The sequence below is a fragment of the Trematomus bernacchii genome, unplaced genomic scaffold (assembly GCF_902827165.1).
Source record: "Trematomus bernacchii unplaced genomic scaffold, fTreBer1.1, whole genome shotgun sequence".
Taxonomy (NCBI): domain Eukaryota; kingdom Metazoa; phylum Chordata; class Actinopteri; order Perciformes; family Nototheniidae; genus Trematomus; species Trematomus bernacchii.
This window is the reverse complement of record NW_022987641.1, coordinates 7,059,165-7,080,054: the sequence shown is the minus strand read 5'-3', so window position 1 is coordinate 7,080,054 and position 20,890 is coordinate 7,059,165. Positions and strand designations below refer to the sequence as shown.

The 20,890-nt window shown below is 39.7% G+C and overlaps 1 protein-coding gene across 5 annotated transcripts; it reads right to left on the bottom strand.

Annotated features, from left to right (window-relative positions):
- Window positions 1-81: 81 nt before the first annotated feature.
- On the bottom strand, window positions 82-20,130 carry tbc1d30 (TBC1 domain family, member 30). Of its 5 annotated transcripts, XM_034133594.1 has the most exons (15): window positions 19,471-19,975; window positions 16,859-17,023; window positions 10,416-10,477; window positions 10,141-10,206; window positions 9,374-9,499; window positions 8,374-8,559; window positions 7,695-7,764; window positions 7,358-7,456; window positions 6,709-6,877; window positions 6,265-6,370; window positions 5,954-6,060; window positions 5,558-5,697; window positions 4,219-4,443; window positions 3,580-3,663; window positions 82-1,924 (listed from the first exon to the last, which is right to left on the bottom strand). In XM_034133594.1, the coding sequence occupies exons 1-15, from the start codon at window positions 19,973-19,975 to the stop codon at window positions 771-773; spliced, it is 3,264 nt and encodes a 1,087-aa protein (XP_033989485.1). In that variant the 3' UTR covers window positions 82-770. The 5 variants fall into 5 exon arrangements, with proteins under 5 accessions (XP_033989485.1, XP_033989487.1, XP_033989488.1 ...); XM_034133596.1 differs by lacking the exon at window positions 3,580-3,663 and having other exon boundaries at window positions 19,471-20,130; XM_034133597.1 differs by lacking the exons at window positions 16,859-17,023; window positions 19,471-19,975 and adding an exon at window positions 12,903-13,372.
- Between the last annotated feature and the right edge of the window lie 760 nt (window positions 20,131-20,890).

Here is a 20,890-nt window from a genome sequence, read left to right as displayed (position 1 = left end):
GTAATGTTTCTGCATTTATATTTAGATGTGCCACAAAGCATTCACACCCCAATGGTCAAAATAATCCTTGGCCAAGTTGAGTAACATTCATTAATTCACACTTCATTATTTTATTTCGTTATTGACAGAGATATATTACATGCTTTATGGTAAACAACCAAGTTACAGACCGAGTGAAGAAAGAAACAATGTTTAGTGCTTAAGAAAAACAAACATTTTAAGACTGGAAGTGTTTTTTTTGGGCACACAAACATTACATATTCATTATTCGTTTGACAAATAAAGAACCTTGATTCTTCATTAACAGCCATTTTTAGGTATCTCTTGAAATACTTGGCATAGAACAACTGTATGGCTATTGTGTTTTCAGATAAGAAAAGAGTGTTCTTCATCATGATGCCACATGTCAATAAGAGTGTAGAAGGTAGCATTTCTCACATTCTTTGTGTTCCAGTCCAGGGAGAATCCTTTTCTATAGGAGTACAAACCACTTTTGAAGAGACAAAGTCAATTACTTCTTTAACATTTATCTGCAATGGCTTGTTGTTTCAGGATAACCCCTTTATCAGGGGAAATATAATCTTCACATTTCAACAGCAATAATCAAGCAATTCTGGGCACATTTGAACTCTACATGTCTATAACGTTCTATCTTCAGCTAAGATATGGGTGAACTCATATGCAGGAGGCAACACGGTGTAGTTAAATAATGATTGTTCATATTACTTAATGACTGTGTTTGTGGCATCAGTTCAGGAGTGCGGAGGTCTTCATCGGGCCCCTGTGGTGCCAGCAGCACTGCTGCGGTTGAGGCTGAGCTGGGGGAAGTGTACTGTTGGTGTTCTGGATGTAGGTCCGTAGAGGCCGAGGTTTCTGGCAGCTGCTGATTTTCTTGGCTGCTTCACGCTTGGGAATGGGGAATAGACCTGCTGTTTAGGGGTGGAGGATAACGCTGGGGTTGACGGGGAGGAGGATAAATGAGATCTTGATGATGAAGAGATGGAGGAAAGTGAGGGAGTGGAGGGGGAGGAAGTTTTGTAAAAGGTGGAAGAGAAGTCGTTAGCTGCAAGGGAAGATCGGAGGCAGGATGTGGAGCTTGGCACTGGGGTGGAAGGTGGCGTAGGAGAGGATGAGCTAGACGGGGCAAGAGAGGCCAATGTGGGGACCGGAGAGGGGGACGGACTCAGGGTGGAGGGTGAGGAGTTGAAGGAGTGGTGAGGTGGAGGTAAAGTAAAGTGTCTGTCAGAGCTTCTTTCTGAACCTGACGAGTCGGACTCCTGGTGTCTTTTTAAGGATGGTGGAGGAGGGAGAAGAGGAACTTGTGGTGCAGGTTCAGACTCTGGTGATGTGGGTTGTGAATCTGCGTCGTCGGGGGAGGTCAGATTTGGTTCGTCCTCTAGATCCAGGAAGTCCAGCTGCACCACCACCTCTGCAACTTCTGTCTCATCTGCCACCTGTGGAGCCTCCTCACACACTGAACCAGAGGGATCAGGAGACACCAAGGAGTCGCTCCCCTCTTTCAGCTCATCATCAACTCCCTCATTTTCCTCCATCTTCCTCTCCTCTTCACTCTCTTCATTTTCCCTTTCCTCTGAATCTCCGAAGCCCAGCTGTTCTCGAGCCATGGCTATATTCCTTCGATGGACCCGGACATGAGCGCGCCAGGGAGACCCCGAGCCTCCTCCACAGCTCCCTGGAGATCCTGTACTGTTGGAGAGCATCGAGGCACAGCGCTGCATGGTCGGGGAGCCCTGACTCTGGGACAGGGAAGAGGGTCCAGACACCGGTAGGGTGGAGGTGCTAGGTGAGGTGGGTCTAGAGCCCCGGGGGTCTCTGCGCGGTTTCCGACCCAAAAGGAGGTGATTGATGACGGTGCTCGAAGGGTTGAGTTGGGAGGGCAGTACACGGGTGGCTGGGCACTTTTCTGGAGGGGGGTGAAAGGTGAGGAGACGCACACAAAAGCACATTAAAACAGGAAGCAACAGTGAATTTGATAGGAGCTGAAATGTATCCAATATAACTTCTTAAAGAACTTGTTTGCCATTAAAAATATTTTTTTCGTTATCAATTATATTTTACAAAATTGATGATTCTAAGAAATGATCGATATTGTCAACTGTCTATCCTAAGTTGTGTTACAAGGTAATGCAATTGTCAAAAATGTAAGAAACAAATATATTGAATTTATAATGAGTCTTCATTTCAAATAATTGTCAATATAGTCAAATTAATGATCCGAAAGAGGTATTAATACTACAAACTTGTCAGATTGCTTATCTATACATTTAGAAATTAATTAATTGTGTCAGCACTACAGCCATCTCAGAAATTAACTATTTATGTTTGATTGTATAAATGCATCAGCTCAGTCACATTTATAAATACATGCAGCTGCTCATAGCAACATCAGACACTAGAGGGCGCCCAAAGTTTTCTTTGAAGGATTATCATCAAGTTAAACAGTATGTTAGCATGAGATGGGAGGAGCAACAAAAAGAAGGAAGTAGAAGTTGTTAACATAACATTAGTGATAGGAGTCCGCCCAGACCAGGAAATCCTTGAGGATACAGCCAAAAAAAACACCAATTATTAGGAAACATCTGTCAATACTGAAGACATCATTAGTGTTTAGTTAAATGAACCCTAAAGAATGATCCAGAAATAATGGTGCATTAAAACCAGAGTGTTTTTTCATTATTCAATTATGGTTGTGTTATCTTCTGTCATCTTAAGATGTTCAGGTTCTAAAAAAGTTGATTTATGCTTATGTAGGACTTGCCTTTTGTGCAGTAGTGACAGGTGTCTCCAAAAACATATTTTGAATATAGCATTTTAATTGACATTGCATATACCACCTGCAAGAAGAACAACCATCATCTGTTGTCCCAGGCACAGCATCCCTCTGAACATACATTTGTTTTTATTAAATCAAAGCACACGTTTCAAAAATGCTCTCAAAATGCCTGTCAGAGTCTACAGTACTCCTCTCATTTAAGTCTAAAAGATGTATCTACGCATATTTACAATTTATATTAACTTCTTCCGATGCGGACACGTTTGCTGTTTAACAAAGTGAATCATTCCTGTATGCATCCTTTGGCATTTTGAGAGCATTATAGTACTTATTCATACTAGAGCAACCAAAACCTGATTCAGTAGTATTAGTCAAAGAGTTTATAGTTAGACAACCAGGAAAGGATTCAATATTTTGAGCCAGAAGTTCCCATGACAGATTTCTAACGTTGTTTTTCCTATAGGGTTTGTTTTTCAGAGAGTATCCTCTCTATGTTTAAAATGAGCATGACAGAGTTTGTACACCTGTTTAAATATCTTTAAAGCCGCACATTGTATACACCTTTTTGATGTGTTGTTTGCATCAGAAGTTTTTTTTATATGTTCTGAACTGAGGAAATATTCAATTGGAAATCTGTCTTGGAAACTCATGGTAGACCTTACCCATGATTTAACGTTTTCAACTATCCTCCTTAAATCCCAAAATGACTTCAGTTGAAACCCAAATGATTCAGTTAAGACCCTCAAATCAGCCCGAGAGTTTCAGAAGTGTTTGGACAGCAGTACCGTCAGTGTGTGGGTCGGTACTGTCGCTGTGTTTGTCGGGCTGCTCCTGGAAAACAGCTGGACTCGCCACTTCAGTTCCAAGTCCTACGAGTCACACATCATGGTCACACATCTGACTTTCTGCTGAATGCATGTTTTTCTGCCCCAGCGGTGTTTAATCATTGTTATTTACAGAAGAGGGAGCACTGTTTTGTATTCGTTTAAATAAAGACTTGGACATTAACTGCCACTGTCAGTAAATAGTGTTTAAAAATGCTCCACAAAGTGTATTTAATTTATGGCCTACATGTTTTTTGTTTATTTAAAAAAAATCATGTCTATTTACTAATGTTTAAACAATGTAGGTTATTAAGGACAACGTATCTAAATTAAATTGAATATTTTGTTTTTGTAACATACATTTTGACTCATGTTATGTCTGAAAAGTATGACAGAAATCTTTTTAATGAAATGTACTATTTGCTACTGTCACCAAGATCTGACATAAGTAGCTCCACTGTCAAAACCACATAATGTCCTAAAGTGACAGTTGAAGCAACTAGCTTTTGACATTAATGTAAAAAACAATGAACGGAGAAGGTGTTTGAAGTTTAAAAAAATGTATTAAGTTATGATCAATGTAAAAACGGTTCCTCCCACCTGTGCGTATGTAGAGTTGCATAGCCTGTTGCTGCTGCCTCCTTTTGATGCGTGTGTATTGCTTCTTCAGGGCGCAGATGTCGGTGCTCATCCTCTCCATCATCATGCTGTTGATTGCTGCTTGATGCTCCGCCCTGGCTCCTCCTCCTCCCCCTGCTGCTCCCCCGGCAGCGCCCACCGCTCCTGGGCTCAGCTCTGCGATGTTCCCCTGCTCCCCTCGATGGTCTGGAGGTAGAGAGAAGAAACACTGATGTCACGTTTTTACCCAACAATGCCTCACCTTATTCCATTTCTTTGAAAGCCAAACCAGAAAAGATTGAAGGAGGAATTGAAAAAGGCTTGAAGATTATAGTAAAGAGCTTTGGTTTAAAGAAGTGGAACCAAACATTCAAGCAAAATACACAAAGAAGCAGACAAATCCAATGTGCCTTTTAAAGCCCCTTTTCTTACTTATCTTCTCACTCAGCTTTGCTTTTATCCCATTTAATCAAGATCAGCAGAGTCACAAAACTAAGCACTAAATACAAAAAGCCTCTCGTTGGTATCAGGGGAAGATGACAACAGATTTTCGGGAGGGTAGGTTGTATTTATTTTAAATTGAAAAGACCGAACGTTTCTTGAATTACATTCTGTACATGGCTGATGCTGATTTGAAGCAATACATATTCTTAAGTGATTTTCAAAGGCCTTTGATGCGAATGAGTCAGCCTTTCCTGTTTTTTCGCCTTTGATGATATCGTAAACACAATGCTTTGGAAATAGACTTTAGACGACGAGGGGAAAAGTGCATTTTGTTCAAAAGTGTTTGACATTTACTTTGTTTGATTTCTCTTTAGCTCTACTGAAAAAGTTCAGCGTGTTTGAAGTTATTCTTTCATCATCAGCTTTCCTCTTTTTGTGTTGCAAAGACCAAGATGTATTTTAGAAGCCTGTTGTTTCCTGTAATTATATGATAAAGTACACTGTGAGGATAATTCTTTGATGTTCAGTTGCTACAGTTAGCTGTTTAAAAAGGAGCTACATTTCCCTTTTGAACAAGGACGAAACAGCTGTGCTGAGATCCAAAATCAAACACTACTTTCTCTGTGAAGTCCATTTTAAATCGGTGGAGAGCGAAAAAAACGTTTTTGGCTTAATCCCTCTGGCTGTTTTTATCTTTGGAGGAGCCGTTGAAGGGGGAGGAAGTGGGGATTTGTCTGGAGGAATCAGATCAGAGACAGTTTGTACTCTGAGTCAAATTGAGGGCAGGACACGAGGATTTGGGGCGGCAGTCTGTTGGTCTTTGCTGCCGTCTGTCCACCGGCTTCTATTGAAATCCTGTGTAATAAAGTACGCTGACCTTTGAGGTGTCTCTGATATCTGTGCAGCTCGGGGGCCAGCAGGCCACCCAGGGGCCCGAGGCAGCCGAGCGCCGTCACCACAGAGTCTTCATCGTCCATTTCGGCATCATCATCACTCTCCCAGCCGCCCAAACCTCCACTATTAAGATAATACAAACAATATTAAACATGTCCCATCAACACCATCTCACACATTTAAACTAATATATTTTATTTCAGATTTCCTTTGATTGTAAACCTTTTTATAGACAGCCTTTGCAATGCTTTTTTACTTTTGTGAAATGCATGCACTGATTTTGTATTTGTATTAGCCAATAGTATCTTTAAGGGCATTTCATTGGTTAACATCTATTGTAAAATGTGTATCTGTTATCATTTCTAAGTAGAGAACAAACCTTCCACTGGATTTGACTGAAGTGGGGAACGGAGTGATGTTGTACGTGTATTTCTCTCTCAGCTCAGCCAGTTGAGGGAATGGAAACACAGCCATGGCGTAAACCTCCTGAACAACGAGGATAACAGTAAACAAGTCAGTTTAAAAACATCACAAAAGAGCATTGGTGGAATGTTGTAGTACAACGCTAGTACTGTACACTCAAGTTCAATTTTAAAGTACTTTATCAGAGTAAATTTGGTATTGCTAGTTTAACTAAGTAAAAGATCTGAGTACTTCCATCACTGCAAAAGAGGTATGAGCGGTTTTTACCTGCATGAGTTCAGGAGGATCGATGAGGTTGCGGTCCAGCATCTCCTGAGTGAGACATCCCATGGTGCTGTAAAACTCATCTGCTGAGTGACAGTACTCGATCCTCCTGGAGAGAGGGAGACAAAAATGAGTAGTGTTTTTAAATAATGGGAAGATTGAGACATGAGGAGAAGAAGAGAGGCAAAATCATGAAGCAAAACAAATCAAGAAAGAAGCACAAATATTCTATCTTCTATCATTGTTTTGAGTTCCTGTGGAGAATTCATGGATTCACTAAAACAATATTTAACAGCAAATACACAATCATTTTAAAAATGATTGAGCATGACAATGGTCTAATTTAATGTCCGTTAAAAAGGCAGAATTTGGACGCACAAATGTTTAAATTGTTAATCAAAACCCCCAACAGAAGTCAAATCATTATTCCTGTGCTGGTCCACTCACTCTCCCAGTCTCTCCCAGATGGCGAGTGCGACTCGAAACAGAACCTCGGAGCCTTCGAAGAACACCGAGTCCCAGATCTTCAGCACGGTGGGCGCCGGCAGGCAGGTGGCGAACATCGTGAGGAACCACTGCATCGTGAACACGTTGGTCAGCGGAGGCTCGTAGCTGCCTGAGAAAAAGAATGTTGTGAGATTAGGCAAGTTTTCTATACATTCACAAACCCACATTATTACCTTTAATCTTTTTTGAGGATTTGTACCAAACAAACAAAAATTAAGTCGGTAGAGTACGAATGTTATGCCTTGATACTCTACAGCTCCACAGTATTTAATTACAAATGATATTTTAACAAATACTTCAACATTTAAATTAATTGGGCAACTCTAACGCTGATGCATACTTCAAAGAAATTGATAAAATTACACATTTCTCTTGGTTTGAAGATTGTTGGAAACATTTACTATAACATACACAACTCAACTAAATATAAAACAGTCCAGTCGTTTTTTTAGACACTTTCATGCAAAGAAAAGAGACATGTTACACCTTAACAGCTACAGCATCACCAGGTAGCATTGCCTGCTGTTGATGCTGAATATTTATAGCAGTTTTGAAAGCATTTCTGTGAACATTGACACACAGTTTGTACCTCCGGCCTCTTTGTTGGCAGCTTTCTGAAGCTGGTGGAGATGCTGTGACAGTCGGGGCAGCTTCAGGCGGAGCAGGTCTCTGAACACCGCCATGTCCACTGAGAGGAGGAGGCAATACAGATTCAAGATCTGTTAGTACTGGACATGTTAAATGATGTCCTTTTGATTAATGCTGTAAATGTTTAAAGTTCTGCTTTGATAAATTAGCTTGTTAACCATCGAGTTAACCATGTTAATAATTCATCTCCTGGATTATTTTCAGGCTAAAGTTATTAAAGTTTTTACAATCTGTTTTCTTCAATCATGAATCAGCATGGTTTGCATCGTTGCGTTTACCTGACAATGCTCGCAGGTTGTTGGCAAAATAACTCTCAGGCAGCACTTTGTCAATCAGATAGATCATCACCTGAACACAGAAGAGAGCCCAGACACACAGAGACGTTTAATCATTGCTAAATACTAAAGGGCAGAAAGGAACATAGGAACGCTACCAGGAAGTAACCAATTCATTATATTGACTTGTAGTGCCGTATATGAAGATCATTAAAAGAAGATTTTGAAGTTGGACATTGCAAGCCGTTTCATGGGAGGTTGAGGGAATTGGAATGAACACATTGTACACGAGTTATAAAAAATAGTTATCAGAGTAAGATCACATAAATAAGTATGATTAAGGTTAAAGAGAGATAGAGAAACTGTAGTCTTTTCATGTATTTGTTTTAGTCTGAAGTTATGTCAAACGACGATAGTAAGCTTAATTGGCTCAATCCCTGAGTGTCAATGGAATACAATCATAGCCTGGATAAAACAGCCTGGTCATGGTCGATGAATTGAGCAAAACTAAGAAGGTAAAGGGGGATCATTCCAATATTTCTCTGAGGCAAGGCCCACAGTCTCTCTGAGATATTTCTTAAACTCCTGATATAAAAGACTTGTCCTTTTTCACACAGCTTGACTTTAGTTTGAGCATTGTTCGTTTATTACAAATCTGCGTTAATTCTTTCCGTGTGCGTACCTTCAGTGCATCGCTCTCGTGGCCCTCTGTAACTTCCAGTATGAGCGCAGCCAGTACGTTGAATCCCTGGCAGTAGCCCACACTTTTGTTCCAGCGGGCGTAGGCCAGCAGCACCCTCTTCAGCACCACCCGGTCCTGCTCCCCCTCCTGCCCGCAGTACGAACTGCAGCCCGTCCTGTGCAGGTCCTGGAGGATGGACAGTATGGATCGTTTTATTACGAGTCATTAACCAGGGGTATAAATAATTGTTTCAGAAATTCTGATGAGAAGCAGATCGTTGGACTTTGCTCTGTTGATGGAAACAGCCATTACTCTGTTGAATGTGTGAGTCACTGAGAAATAGAAAACAGCTGCAGAGTTTCCATGATGCAGTCCTCTCTTTCTCTGACGCACAGGTAGAGGCAAACATCCTCCACCTGACCTGCCTCCGGATATATCTTTATACAACCAGTAAAAGAATATCAAAGATGGCTATGTGTTTCCTTTTTGGTCATCATCTTAAATGCAAGTCATCATTACTTTGCACTTCCTGAATATCACTTGTAAAATAAAAGCTTGAATCCACTTATCTCAATGGCAGACAGTAATCTGTGCCAGAACATTGAGACCAATATTTTAGGATCATTTCAAACTGCTAAAGTTGAACACTCCTTGGAAAAAAAAAAACACTACTTTGTCAGGAAAAGTAACTACATTAAATCTTAAAGAAATGGATACTGAATGAGAAATCAGTTTTTTCTACAAGGTTCATTTAAAAGTTCATCAAAAATTTGGTATTTTGGGTAATTGGAAAATTGTTGTTTATATGAAACAAAAATGTTCAGATTTCAGAAAGTTCAATAAATTAAACAAATAACGGTGAAAAATAAAAAGAATATAAAACGTAACTGAACAGTCTCATTCATGCTTTTTCTGTCAGTGTTTTTAGTAAATCTACATATTTAGACTTTAACATTTGCACTCACATTCCTCTCAACCCCTAACGTTACAATCTGGTTACCTTGACAATTTGGATGCCGAGCGAGTCATCGTCAGGGTTGCTGCGCTCGTTGAAGGCGAAACGAAGCGTCTTATCCCAGTCTATAGAGATAGTGTGCAGGTACTGTTCTGCTAGCGTTAGCCACACCTGCAGAAAGACAACAGACACACAAAGAAACCAAGAAAAAGCACATTAATGATAGAACAATATCAAAGTTGTCTAGTGTAAGAGGTCCGTTGTTCAAAGTGATTCATTTTGTTTTGCAAGATCAGGAAAAATAAAAGGTTTTATTTTGTACTTTTCCCCTGACAAGATGGAACTAATCACTTCCTGTTCCCGCTCTCTCCTCCCATGAGACAAAGTTATTTTGTGAGATGAATGGAGCGTTGTAGACAAAGTGCCTATGCGTGTTGTTCTTTTATGACTATGCGGTCTCTTTCAAGGCTGCAAAATTCTGCCTGCAGGTTGGCGATAATAAAGAAAACACACCTTTCTTGTAATAGCACTACTTGGTCATCTCTTTCTTTTTCTAAATACCCTCTTGGTACAAAACAAAGAATATAAATAAAGGCTCATTTATCAAGATGTCTTTTATGCGGGGGATATTTTAGATTCAGGGTTGTAGCACAGAGTTTATGCAGAATTATATGAACAACTACAAGGCTACTTTTTCAATTTTATATATATAATAATCTACTCCTTACATTTTCAGCGTTTCACTGCATTGCCACCCCTGGAAAATAATGTCCCAGAAATGCCATACGTTATGATTAGTTTAGGTTACACACCCTCTTTCTCCATTCCTTTGGTATCCCTGTAGGGAGCCTGGCCACAGATTTAAGTGCGTCGTACCACTGTGGGGAAGAAAAAACACGCTGTTACTGTATGTTTAATTATCTGCCACACTCCCACTGAGGACAGTGCAAACCAGTACAATACAGTATTATTACTTTATCTAGAATAATATATGTTTTACTGTAGTCGAAAATGTAGTCGAACAGATGGCATTCAGTATTTCAGGAACCTAAAAAAAGAATATCAGTTTGGGTTTCTGACTTCTTACCTGCTGGAATCCATTCGTTCCCAGCAATGGTTCAATTGTAAACTTCAGCCTTGTGTCAACTCCTACAAAACAAACAAACAAGACACCAGAAGGTTAAACTAGTCTGGAACCAGATCTAAGGGACCAATGAGTCAAAATTCCAAAGTTCCCAAATGTTATATTACGATAGATAGCCAGCATCAGTCTGTAATAAAACAACAACAAGCTGTTATTGGATGAACAGATATTATAAATGAAAAGGGAATCAACCAATGACGAGGCAGTATAAATACAAGCAAAGGACATTTATGAGCCCCCATTGTTTTGAACTATTTTTCAGACCAAAAAAATTCAATAAGATAAGTTATCCTTTAATATAACTTAATTCCAATTCCTCCTGTAACTAATCATTTCTTATTTTCAAACTATGTGTTATGCTTTCCACAAATATAAACTAAACGTCGTAAATTCATCAAAAACAAAACTTAAGGAAACCCCGGAAGTTATTTTAGTATTGGAGAAATGTATGTCAACCCTATACTTAAAAGTAACATAAGACAAAGCAAGATATTTAGATATGATCGTATCAAAACATTGGATTTAATAACAGTTTGTTGTGCTGTTGGGCGATTCACGGAGAGTCGCTGTCCACTTCCGCCTGGTGCTGAATCTGCGTTTCAATCTCCGCTTCACAAAAACATCGTTTACACACACATACACTCATTTAGAACATATTTAGTGTGCTAAACCCGCTAAACCCTGCCGAAGACCAAACGGAAATGAAACTTTGATCTGAAGTCAAGAGGGAAGGTCCTGACATGTGTCGGCACTGAGCCAACAGCGGCCATTTCTGCCCCCATTTTCTCCGGAGGATCGACACAACGCAGCCGGTCGCACCACCAGAACAACAACAAGTGTAATGTCTACTGCAAAAACAGCCTGTTGCAAAAAGACAAAACGTGTGTTTAACCTGTTTCTTCCGCCTCTGTCGTTATTTCCTGCGCCATTCTACGTGTACGTCGCTTTATTTCCTCTCTGAGCTTTGGGAGAGGATTAACACGGAAGCCCTCCTCCTTCCCTTCACAGATTACACAGCTGACACTGAAGCAGTATTTATCTAAGGCATTAGAGAGGTCCAGAGGCTGAGGCCAGCATGACAGGGCAAGGTTTAATATCTCCAGATGGGAATTTAATTAGAATTAAACCAGTAGATTAATGATTGCCTACTGAGAGAGGGGGGGAAGGCAGGTAAGGTATGAAGGATAAGAGAAAGGAAAAAAGGAAAAAAGGGAAGGTGATAAAGAAAGACAGATAAAGGGAGGAGAAAGACCTCTAGAGCATTTCAAGTGTTCAGTCTTTGGGAATAAACATTAGGCTAAAACAAAGGACTTCCTCACTGTGAATAAAACTGCAAGAATGAAGACTGAGAAAACTAGGTTGGCTTTATCACAAATAAACAAGATAACACTTGTTAAAGACTGTTATGAAGTAGATCGTGTTCAAATAACTCCACGTCATTAGATAAATATCTGGGAGATGGAAGGATTTTTGCTGTGTCATGAAGTGTTTGGATCACATTAACCTTAACATATTACAAAACATATGTATTCCTCCATTATAAGTGCTGTTGTCTTTAGTTATGAACACTAGATGTGTGGCTTTCGTTTATCCAAAAAGCTTTTCTTTGTATTTCCTAAAACCTTATCCATCAAACATGGGACAGAAACTATGAAAACAGTAAACAATTCAGTTCCAGACTAAAGAACAGCAATGGGGGACTATAATCTGGGATTTAAAAAGTACTAAACAGCTTTTTCCAAATGATATTTGTCAAAAGTGTTCAATCCAGCAGAACTATAAACAACTGGTGCATGGGCAGTGTCCATCCACAAGAACAGGTAAATCTGATATCTCCCCGGTTATTTGGTCAGTGAAATGCATTATTAGATTAAATCAAACCCTAAATTCTCGTCATTTGATTTTGAACTCACTTAAAATCTGATTATTCGCACAGGTTGAAAATGAGCTCATGAAGCTTTACGATTGTTTCTTGGTGAGAGCAATACAATATTTGACCTAATCATGTGTAATGTAGCAAAATGAAGTAATTTGCAGCTGACAAATTGGTAAAACAGTCACGTGGCTATACACTTTGGATGGAGGGGGTATTATAAACAATATTTATCAGTTTGAGCCATAATTCCAAAAACTATAAAAGGTGTCAAAAGTATGCCTGATACAAAATGGTTCGATATACCAGCCATCATTTTGCTAATCTTATATAATAATTTAAACAATCGAAATGTCTTAAAGATGACAATTACTTTGCCAATTTTACAGATCACATCAAGCAGTTAATAGAAAAGGAAAATGAGAGTATAATGACACCAATCGTGAATCGTCTGTGGACAGTTAGCAGAAACAAACGTGCTCAAACCACTAATTGCCATATTGACCAGAATAAAATCAAAATGCAAGACCATGCCATGCATTGGGTGAAGTGTTAACCTGGCTCTAAGGTGCAGAGCAGCCGCGGTGCACTCCGGGAGATCCCGTTCCTCTTCCTCAGGACGTTGCTGATGATGTTCCCGACCCCTCCCGACCCCTGCTGCTGCCGCCGCCTCGCCGCCCTCGGCCTCCTGCCGGCGGCGGGGAGCCTGTCCTGCCTCATCGGGGATCAGAGTGCTAGATCCGGGCTATCATCGCCTTTTGTCCCGCTTCAATAATCCCGTCTTTATGTCCTTGTTTCCGATAGGGAGTGCATCAGACAGCTGCGCATATAACGCTATCCTCAAGGAAAATTAATCGATTAAACTGATTCAAATCTCTTCCGGGGATCGCTTGTGTTTCCGAATGAAAATGACAGAGGTTCTTCTCACAATTCGGCGAGGCAGCAACGTCCACGTTCAAGCGACACAAACATCTGCATAAAATATGATTCAGGAAATGTCAAAAATAGCCGCTCTCTGCAGCCTGCATGTGCTCGGTGTAGTGCTGCTGCTGCTTCACGCTGCTTCACACCTCCTCTTCCTCCTCTTCCTCCTCTTCCTCCTCCTCTTCCTCCTCTTCCTCCTCTCCCTCCTCCAGTCTGCCGTCACCAGGAGGAGGTACAGGGAGGAGAGAGAGGGGATGAGGTAATGGTGGAGAGAGGAGAGGAGCAGACATGGGCTGCTTCTTAACACAAGAATAACAAATGTATCTAAGGGAAATTTGGTTTGTGACAGCTGCTCTAGTTTTGAGTCAAATAAAATTAAACAAAATAAATACAATTATTTATAAAAACATAAAAAATGTTAAAGAAAGACTGCGCAATGAAAAGATCAAATAAAAATGTAATAAAGATATCTTTGTATACACACAAAGTTAAAGGGGACCTATCATGCAAAATGCACTTTTGTACATCTTTTGTACATGAATATGTGTCCCCGGTGTTCCAGGGAACTCACCAAGTGTCAGAAAACACAACCCTCTCTATTTTCCTCCATACCCAAATCTCTAAAAAAGGGGCTGCAACGGATCTGATACAGACTGATCCAGATTTGAACACTTCTATGACGTCACAGAAGTGGCGCTACGGCTATTGGGCCAACTCTCCACCTATAAGGGGAATGTGGGGTTGGGCCACGGCCGGCCATTGCCGCTCGAAAGCGCTGCAGACGCTGTAGTACATATGCCAGGCTTGTAGTCTGCCACAAAAGCAGCGAAGAAGACTTCCCGCCCATAGTTACCATGGTTACCCTTCTGTTTATTCTCCGCTGTGGCTTTTTTTCTCCCTTCCCGAGGCAAGCGTTTGCTCCCGCTGCTTTAATTCAATGCAATCCCTCCCCGTCGAGGCAAGCACTGTGATTCTCTCCGGTTAGTCCACCAGCAGATGACAAACACCCACCTCTCCGCCTCTTCCAAGGAACGAGGGGACCGTGCGGCAGAGTTTCAGTTTCAGTTTCTTTCGCCGGTCAAGATGTCCGTTAAAGTTTAAATCTTCCGGACAAAATTAGAAAAGTGCCGGTCAAAGGTCTTCTTTGTTATTTATTGAGCTTTAAAACAAATGAACTCTATATAATAAAACACGGAGGACGGAGATCTTTTTTTCTCCCCCTCTTGACTTGATCAGAGCACGGCTCCCCTCTCCTGCAGGGGGGCGTGGTCAGCTGCAGCTCACAGAGATCAGCCCCGTAGACAGCAAACAGCACATAGAGCGAAATGAGGCATGGCTAAAATGCATGATCTGTTTGGTATTTTGAAAACAGAAACGTATAAATATACCTTATATAGGTATGGCCCTACAATATATCATTTAAATATAGCATGATAGGTCCACTTTAAGGTAAGAATGTTCAATGAAAATAAATAAAAATATCTTTATAAAGTAAAATGTCGTCTAAAATACATAACATTTTAATTTGCTCGCTTAAGAATCATTTAAAAAAGCCTGAGTATGATCTACTCAAAATAAAATACATGAATTTAACCTTTATTAATTCAGATAATCTCATTAAGTGATCTCATTCTCAAGAGAGAACTGGAACCAGATTTTCTGACAAACTGTTTAAAATCTGCACCAATCACAGAGGAGCAGGTAAAAGGATTGCACAAAATGGAAAATGATCTGAAACATGTTTTTTTTTTTATCATGGATTAATTTAATTATAATCTAAGGATAATGCAACAAGTTTATTCTCCTTACTTTGTTTCAGATGGAGAATGTACCTTAAATAACATACAAGCATACTTTACATGACCAGACACAAATCAGTAAACTATACTAACTGCCATGTCACGTATTTTATCAATAACTAAATCAATGATGACATTATGATTCAGTGCTACAGGTGCAGTAAGTGCTTCCTGAAAGGAAAACACATCCAGTTTCAAATGGCGTTCAGAATCAATCCCTGCAAACATCCTTGATGATGAAAATGTTCCATGAACAGCATTATTAATGACCTTGCCACTAGATGTTTCAATTGTAGGACTGCTATGATAAGTCTACTTTGTTTTACATCATGAAAACCTAAAACTCACTTCATCTTAAGTAAAACGCAGATACTTGTGGATGTATAAAAGCTGCAATTCCTGCCAGATATCAACAAAGACAGAATAAATGGCCATAAATCATGAGATCACAATGCAATTGAGCCCTGGAAAATGACTGTACTTTATTATTTATTATGCTTTATGTCACTTTCCAGTTGAAAGAATCACAGCGATAGCATTTACTGTAGAACATTTTCAAATGCAGCCATGTTCACTTCACAGTATGCTGCTTTGCAGATATTGACACAACCAGGCTTGAATCATATGTGGAAATGCCTCGTTACAATAAAATGTGTATATTATGGTATTATTGTGTACCCTACCTGCTTTTGAGTCATCAAGCTGCATGTTGACAGAAAAAAGCAGGTAACATAAAAAGCAAGATAACCACATTAGACCCAACTCCCTTCAAAAATGTGTTTCTTCCTCGAAAGAGTTTACAATCAACCACCAAAGCACCTGCAGAGAGAATCATTTGTGCACTAAACAAAAGGCAGATTATTAAAGGTGGGGTAGGTAATTTTGGAGAAACCAGCTCGAGATCGCTAGAATTTGAAAATACAAAGCCGGAAAAAAATCTGCCACTTCCTTACAGAGCCCCTCCTCCAACACACACGAACGCGCACATGACCAATGAGGGCACGAGATAAGTTTGTGCACAGATGGAAGGCTGACAGGCAGGTAGGCCATCCAGTCATTTTAGCCGGGCCGGCTAAAATGATTGGTCGTGCTTTTTACAGTACTACGGCTTCCACAGATGACATTTTTTTGTGGATTTTTTGTCAAAGCACTTAAGATATTCATTGCTATCGGGATGTTAAGAGCATTCCATGGAATATAACAAAAAGTGTATCTTGAGCCGGTTTCTCAAACTTACCTACCCCACCTTTAAGTGTTTGATGACAAGACCTGTAAATGATTTAGTTAATATAATTATAACTTTATGGACTTGTCCCTTAGAGTATAGCCCAGATATTTCAACTCAAAGATCCCTCCTGAGGACTCAAACATAATCTCTTCCCTGTAAATACCTTTTCTAAACGTTTCTTAGGAACATTCCCGATGGATTTAAATGATTTGTAAGGCTGCTTGGGAGTAGCTGGGAGATTTGGGATATGAAAATTAATATTTGATTCTCTTGTAGTCATGTGCTCTCAGTCTCCTGTATGTTTCAGGATATTATGTAAATGTAGGACCTATTTCCATACTACATGTGATAGGAGAGCTAGGACAAACATAGTGAGTGTAAAGACCTGGAAGTGTAACAGTTTCTTGAAAATACATTTATTTTTCACTTTTAATACATTTCTCCTCAGTTCCCAGCCTCTAAGAGCACTTAAATGTCTATGGCTTCTTCCTGAAAGTTAACACACAAAAAGACCAATCTTTTTTTGGGTTAAAGCAGGAAGAAAATAAGTGTGTATTCTTACGTCGTTTCTGTGAGACAGCCTGAAGGCAGGCGGTGATAATGTCGTAGTTTTTCTGCACTTTGTGGTTCAGTCGGTCCCGTCTCCTCAGCTGGCGGAGCAGTTTGGCCGACTGCAGTCCCGTACGATATTTCACCTCCTGGATGATTGAAAGCAGCTCCTCCGCGGCTGAAAAAACAAACACAGAAATCGCAGGTTTAATCCTGGTAGACATTGCAATGACGTGAATCATGCATGTTGGGATGAAAATCAAATGTTAAATATCCTAAACTACTTTTAAAATTATAAAACTGATAATAAAACTCTTTCCCAACTGACAAATTCTACATGAACATGCTTCAAAAATGAGATGTCCGACCATTTAAGTGAATCATTGTTAAATATGACATTTACATTTATCTAAGTAAAGCCCCTTAATATAGTTTTAAAAACATGTGATGAGGATATCTCTTCCAATTGCCTGTTTTCCATGCTGCAGGCAAAGATGAAATAAAAACCAGAACACTGCCATAAACACAGACCATCCTTCCAATAATGGAGACAACATTTTTTAAGATAAATCAAATCTGAATTTAAACTAAACGGGGCACAAACAGATCCGTGATGAAGAAGACTTCTTCATTGTTTTTGTTATTATGTTCATGTGTGAAAATAAAAAAAGGGATCACTATGCAGTATGGGCTTATCAAATGATGCAGTATGAGCTTATAAAAAAAACTGTTTATCTCTGTATTTTATCTTTTTAAATGCAATCTAATCTGCTTTAGCACTCAGATTGCATGGGCATTCTTTCACAATGTTTGCATTCTAAAGACAAGGACATTAATAAAAACAAACGACAGAATCATAAGTAATGAAACTAGTCATATTTCAAAAACTGATAATCTTCTCATCAACATTTCAAAAATATTTTGTAGCTTAACCTTTCATATTATCACTGTTTCAGTTTCATGAACACCTGCAGACACTGCCCAGGAGGTGGCAGGGTCTCCTTTAAAGGACACTAAAAAGAGCTTAGAAATGTGTGTACTTATTTAACCACACTAATGACCAGACTCCACCTTTAAACGTTTACTAAAGAGGATTTTATCGTAATCACAAGTATCACATTGTTATTGGAAGCACTATCAGAGGGTTTCCTCTTCCTGATGGCAGCATTGTTTCACTCGACTGAGCGTCACGTGTGTGTGGAGGGCAAACACTGCGCTCAGAGGCCAGTCTGTGTTTACTGTAGGATTCTACTTTAACAGAGAAAACAATGGCAGCGTAGACCTCCCTGCAACATGCCTTTCACGACTCTGAGGAAACAGTGTTTATCAGCACACACTGAGGCGATTCAACCGAGCTGTCAACACACTCATCAGCCTCTGTGTTGGAGTGTGTTTGTCTAAAGGTCTGCATACCTGTAAACAGTGAGGCCTTGTACACATACCTGCTACATATCATGATAAACCTTTTATTTTTATTTTTAAACAAACTCATATTTTTCCTTTTTAAAAAGATCTCTTACTTTGTTTATGCATGCACCAATGCCCCAAAACAAATCCCTTGTATTTGCAAACCTCCTTGGCAACAAACAAAATCCTCAATCTGATTACAGGCACATTTAATTGAATTAATAAATTCAATTATGGTACACTGGAGCCTTGTTTTATTAAATGTGTCTCCTACTGTTTGCTGTCTGTCTCCAAACGGACTTGAAGGTAAAGAAAACCCCTCCTGTGATTTACAACTAGCTCATATAGATGGATAATTAATCACTTTAGTCATGGCTATCACAAGACTATACACAATTTATTTATTATCATTTGTAGGGATGCAACAGGCCATACACCGAGAGTACTAAGCAGATCAACTGACCAATACATTTGACTTTTCAATGCAAGTTCTCTGTATCAAGAGCTTTTATGCTGGGGAATTTACATGGCATTTACACTATATAAAATTGTACAAATATCTGCAGATATATTGCTTTTTTATTTAATCAATCATGTCACTTTGTTTACATATTCCTCATAAAATAATGGTTATGTATGTATTATCAGAAAGTCTGCTATTAGATTTTCCTGCCTCATGTATTAGACCAATAAAGCTCTCAGTCAAAGTTTAAATATCTAAAATAAAACAAATATTGGCACCATGTATGAGTTAGCAGATATATTGAACACTAACACCACATCCAAATATCAGCCCTAAAAAAGATGGATATGTATGGTAAATGTATGCCTAATTTGTGAAATGCATGAACATAAAAAGTGTATCACAGGTTTGAACAAATAATCACATTTGTTTGACCATGCCAGATGCAACTTGACCTGTCAAAGCCCCAGGCCCACAGTCAGAGGATCATTTAAAGTATGAAAAGAAGGCTTTAATTTCTTTCTTACTGTGTTTTGTTATTATAATAAAAAAATGTGAACAGCTTTATTGATTGTAATGCTATAGGAGGAGTCTAAAATATGGTTTCTTCCCTGTTGTTTTCCATTGTAGCATGTCCTTGACTGTTGCTGCTTATTGTATAAAAATGCATGTGTTTTGTGACTTTGTTGATCTAAAAACATCCCAGGCCATATTGGACCCAAGCCAATCAATCAATCAATGAACAGACCCCTCACCTTTCTGTGCCAGGTAGTTCATCTGATGCCTCCTTGTGTGCTTCTCCTGGAGCTCCTGGAGGAAGCTGGACCCGGAGTTACTGCGGCCGAGGAAAGCATCAGATCCGGACGCCTCTGTGGAGCTATCCCAGCTGTCCAAATTCCTCCTGCTACCACCGTTGTACGTCTCATAAAGCTCCACCAAAAGACAGTCCACTATGGACCTAGACCTGATGAATTTGACTCCATCTCCCGTGGTCTCAGAGTCACTGTCCCCTGCCGCGCTAGTCCTAACAGCGGCAGGTGGAGCTCCGTGCTCCCCGGTGGAGGGGACCTGTTGTCCCGGAGGCGATGATGTGTCATAAGTTGACTCGGTGGAGTTTGTCCACCGCTGGAAGCCGGAGAAGTCCTCCTGAAAGGCGGATACACAATTGACGAAAACGCCGCTTTCGTCCTCGGAACATACAACGTCGCATATGTCAACTTCCAAAAGTTCGGTTCCGTTTAATTTCACCGGCGACGCCATGTTTCTTTAAATTAATATTGTTTTACAGACATCCTAGCAGAAGTTAGAACGTTTTCTGTGAAGAGGATAGAGTTCCTGGAGCACTCCATTCCTCACCTCAGAAAAGGTAGAGACCCGTTTGACAGCTTTTAGTTTTATTCCTGAACGTTCCGGACTTGACTTCCCTGCCCCCCCTTCTCCTGTATAACAATGGGCCGGCCCACTCTGGCTAAATATCTCAACGGCTGCCAAACTTTCTTCAGGTCGCGCGACAGGTGCTGGTGGATTGACCAATCACAGAAGAGACAAAAGTAAACCGACCAATCCGCATCCTTGTTTAATCATTAAGCCAGGAGGTAATTTTGTACGTTTATTTGAGCAATACTTAACACAATTGAATGTATTAAACAACGGAGAATAACACTAACATGATAATGAACTTTTAATTTGAGGTATATTTTGTAAACGTTTACTTGTTCATGTATCTGCCAAATACATCTCCAGATAAGCAGTGGTGGTTGTTAAACACACATTGTATGCTTGTTGCAAAGCAAACAGTTGTGGAAGTAAGCCTACTCTCAGACCTTTTACTCAAATTGGTAAAAGTACCACAGTGTATAAACACTCACAAATAAATATCCTGCATTCAATATGTTACTATATTAAATGTAGTTGCCAAATATAGGCTACTAACAAATAGTCTACAATATGCCTACAAAAAGTAAAAGTACTTGGGGTGGGATGGGCCCATTCAGAATAATGTAGGCTAACACTGCAGCCATTATTGAATTATAATCACTGATGTATTATTTTGTACATTATTGAGTCTTTATCTATAGTAATATTATATAATAATTTGTTAATAATATGTTACATTGATAGGCTAATCTGAATCAGCAAAGTAAAAATGTTTATCAAATAGATGTAGTGAATCAA

Coding starts and splice junctions, on each gene's coding strand:
- tbc1d30 (XM_034133594.1), bottom strand. CDS start 19,975: ATGGCGTCGCCGGTGAAATTAAACGGAACCGAACTTTTGGAAGTTGAC. Junction 10,478..16,858: donor GGCTGTCTCACAGAAACGAC/GTAAGAATACAC, acceptor TTTGTTTTGTAG/GAGTTGACACAAGGCTGAAG. Junction 6,878..7,357: donor TGCCAACAAAGAGGCCGGAG/GTACAAACTGTG, acceptor TCTTTTTCTCAG/GCAGCTACGAGCCTCCGCTG.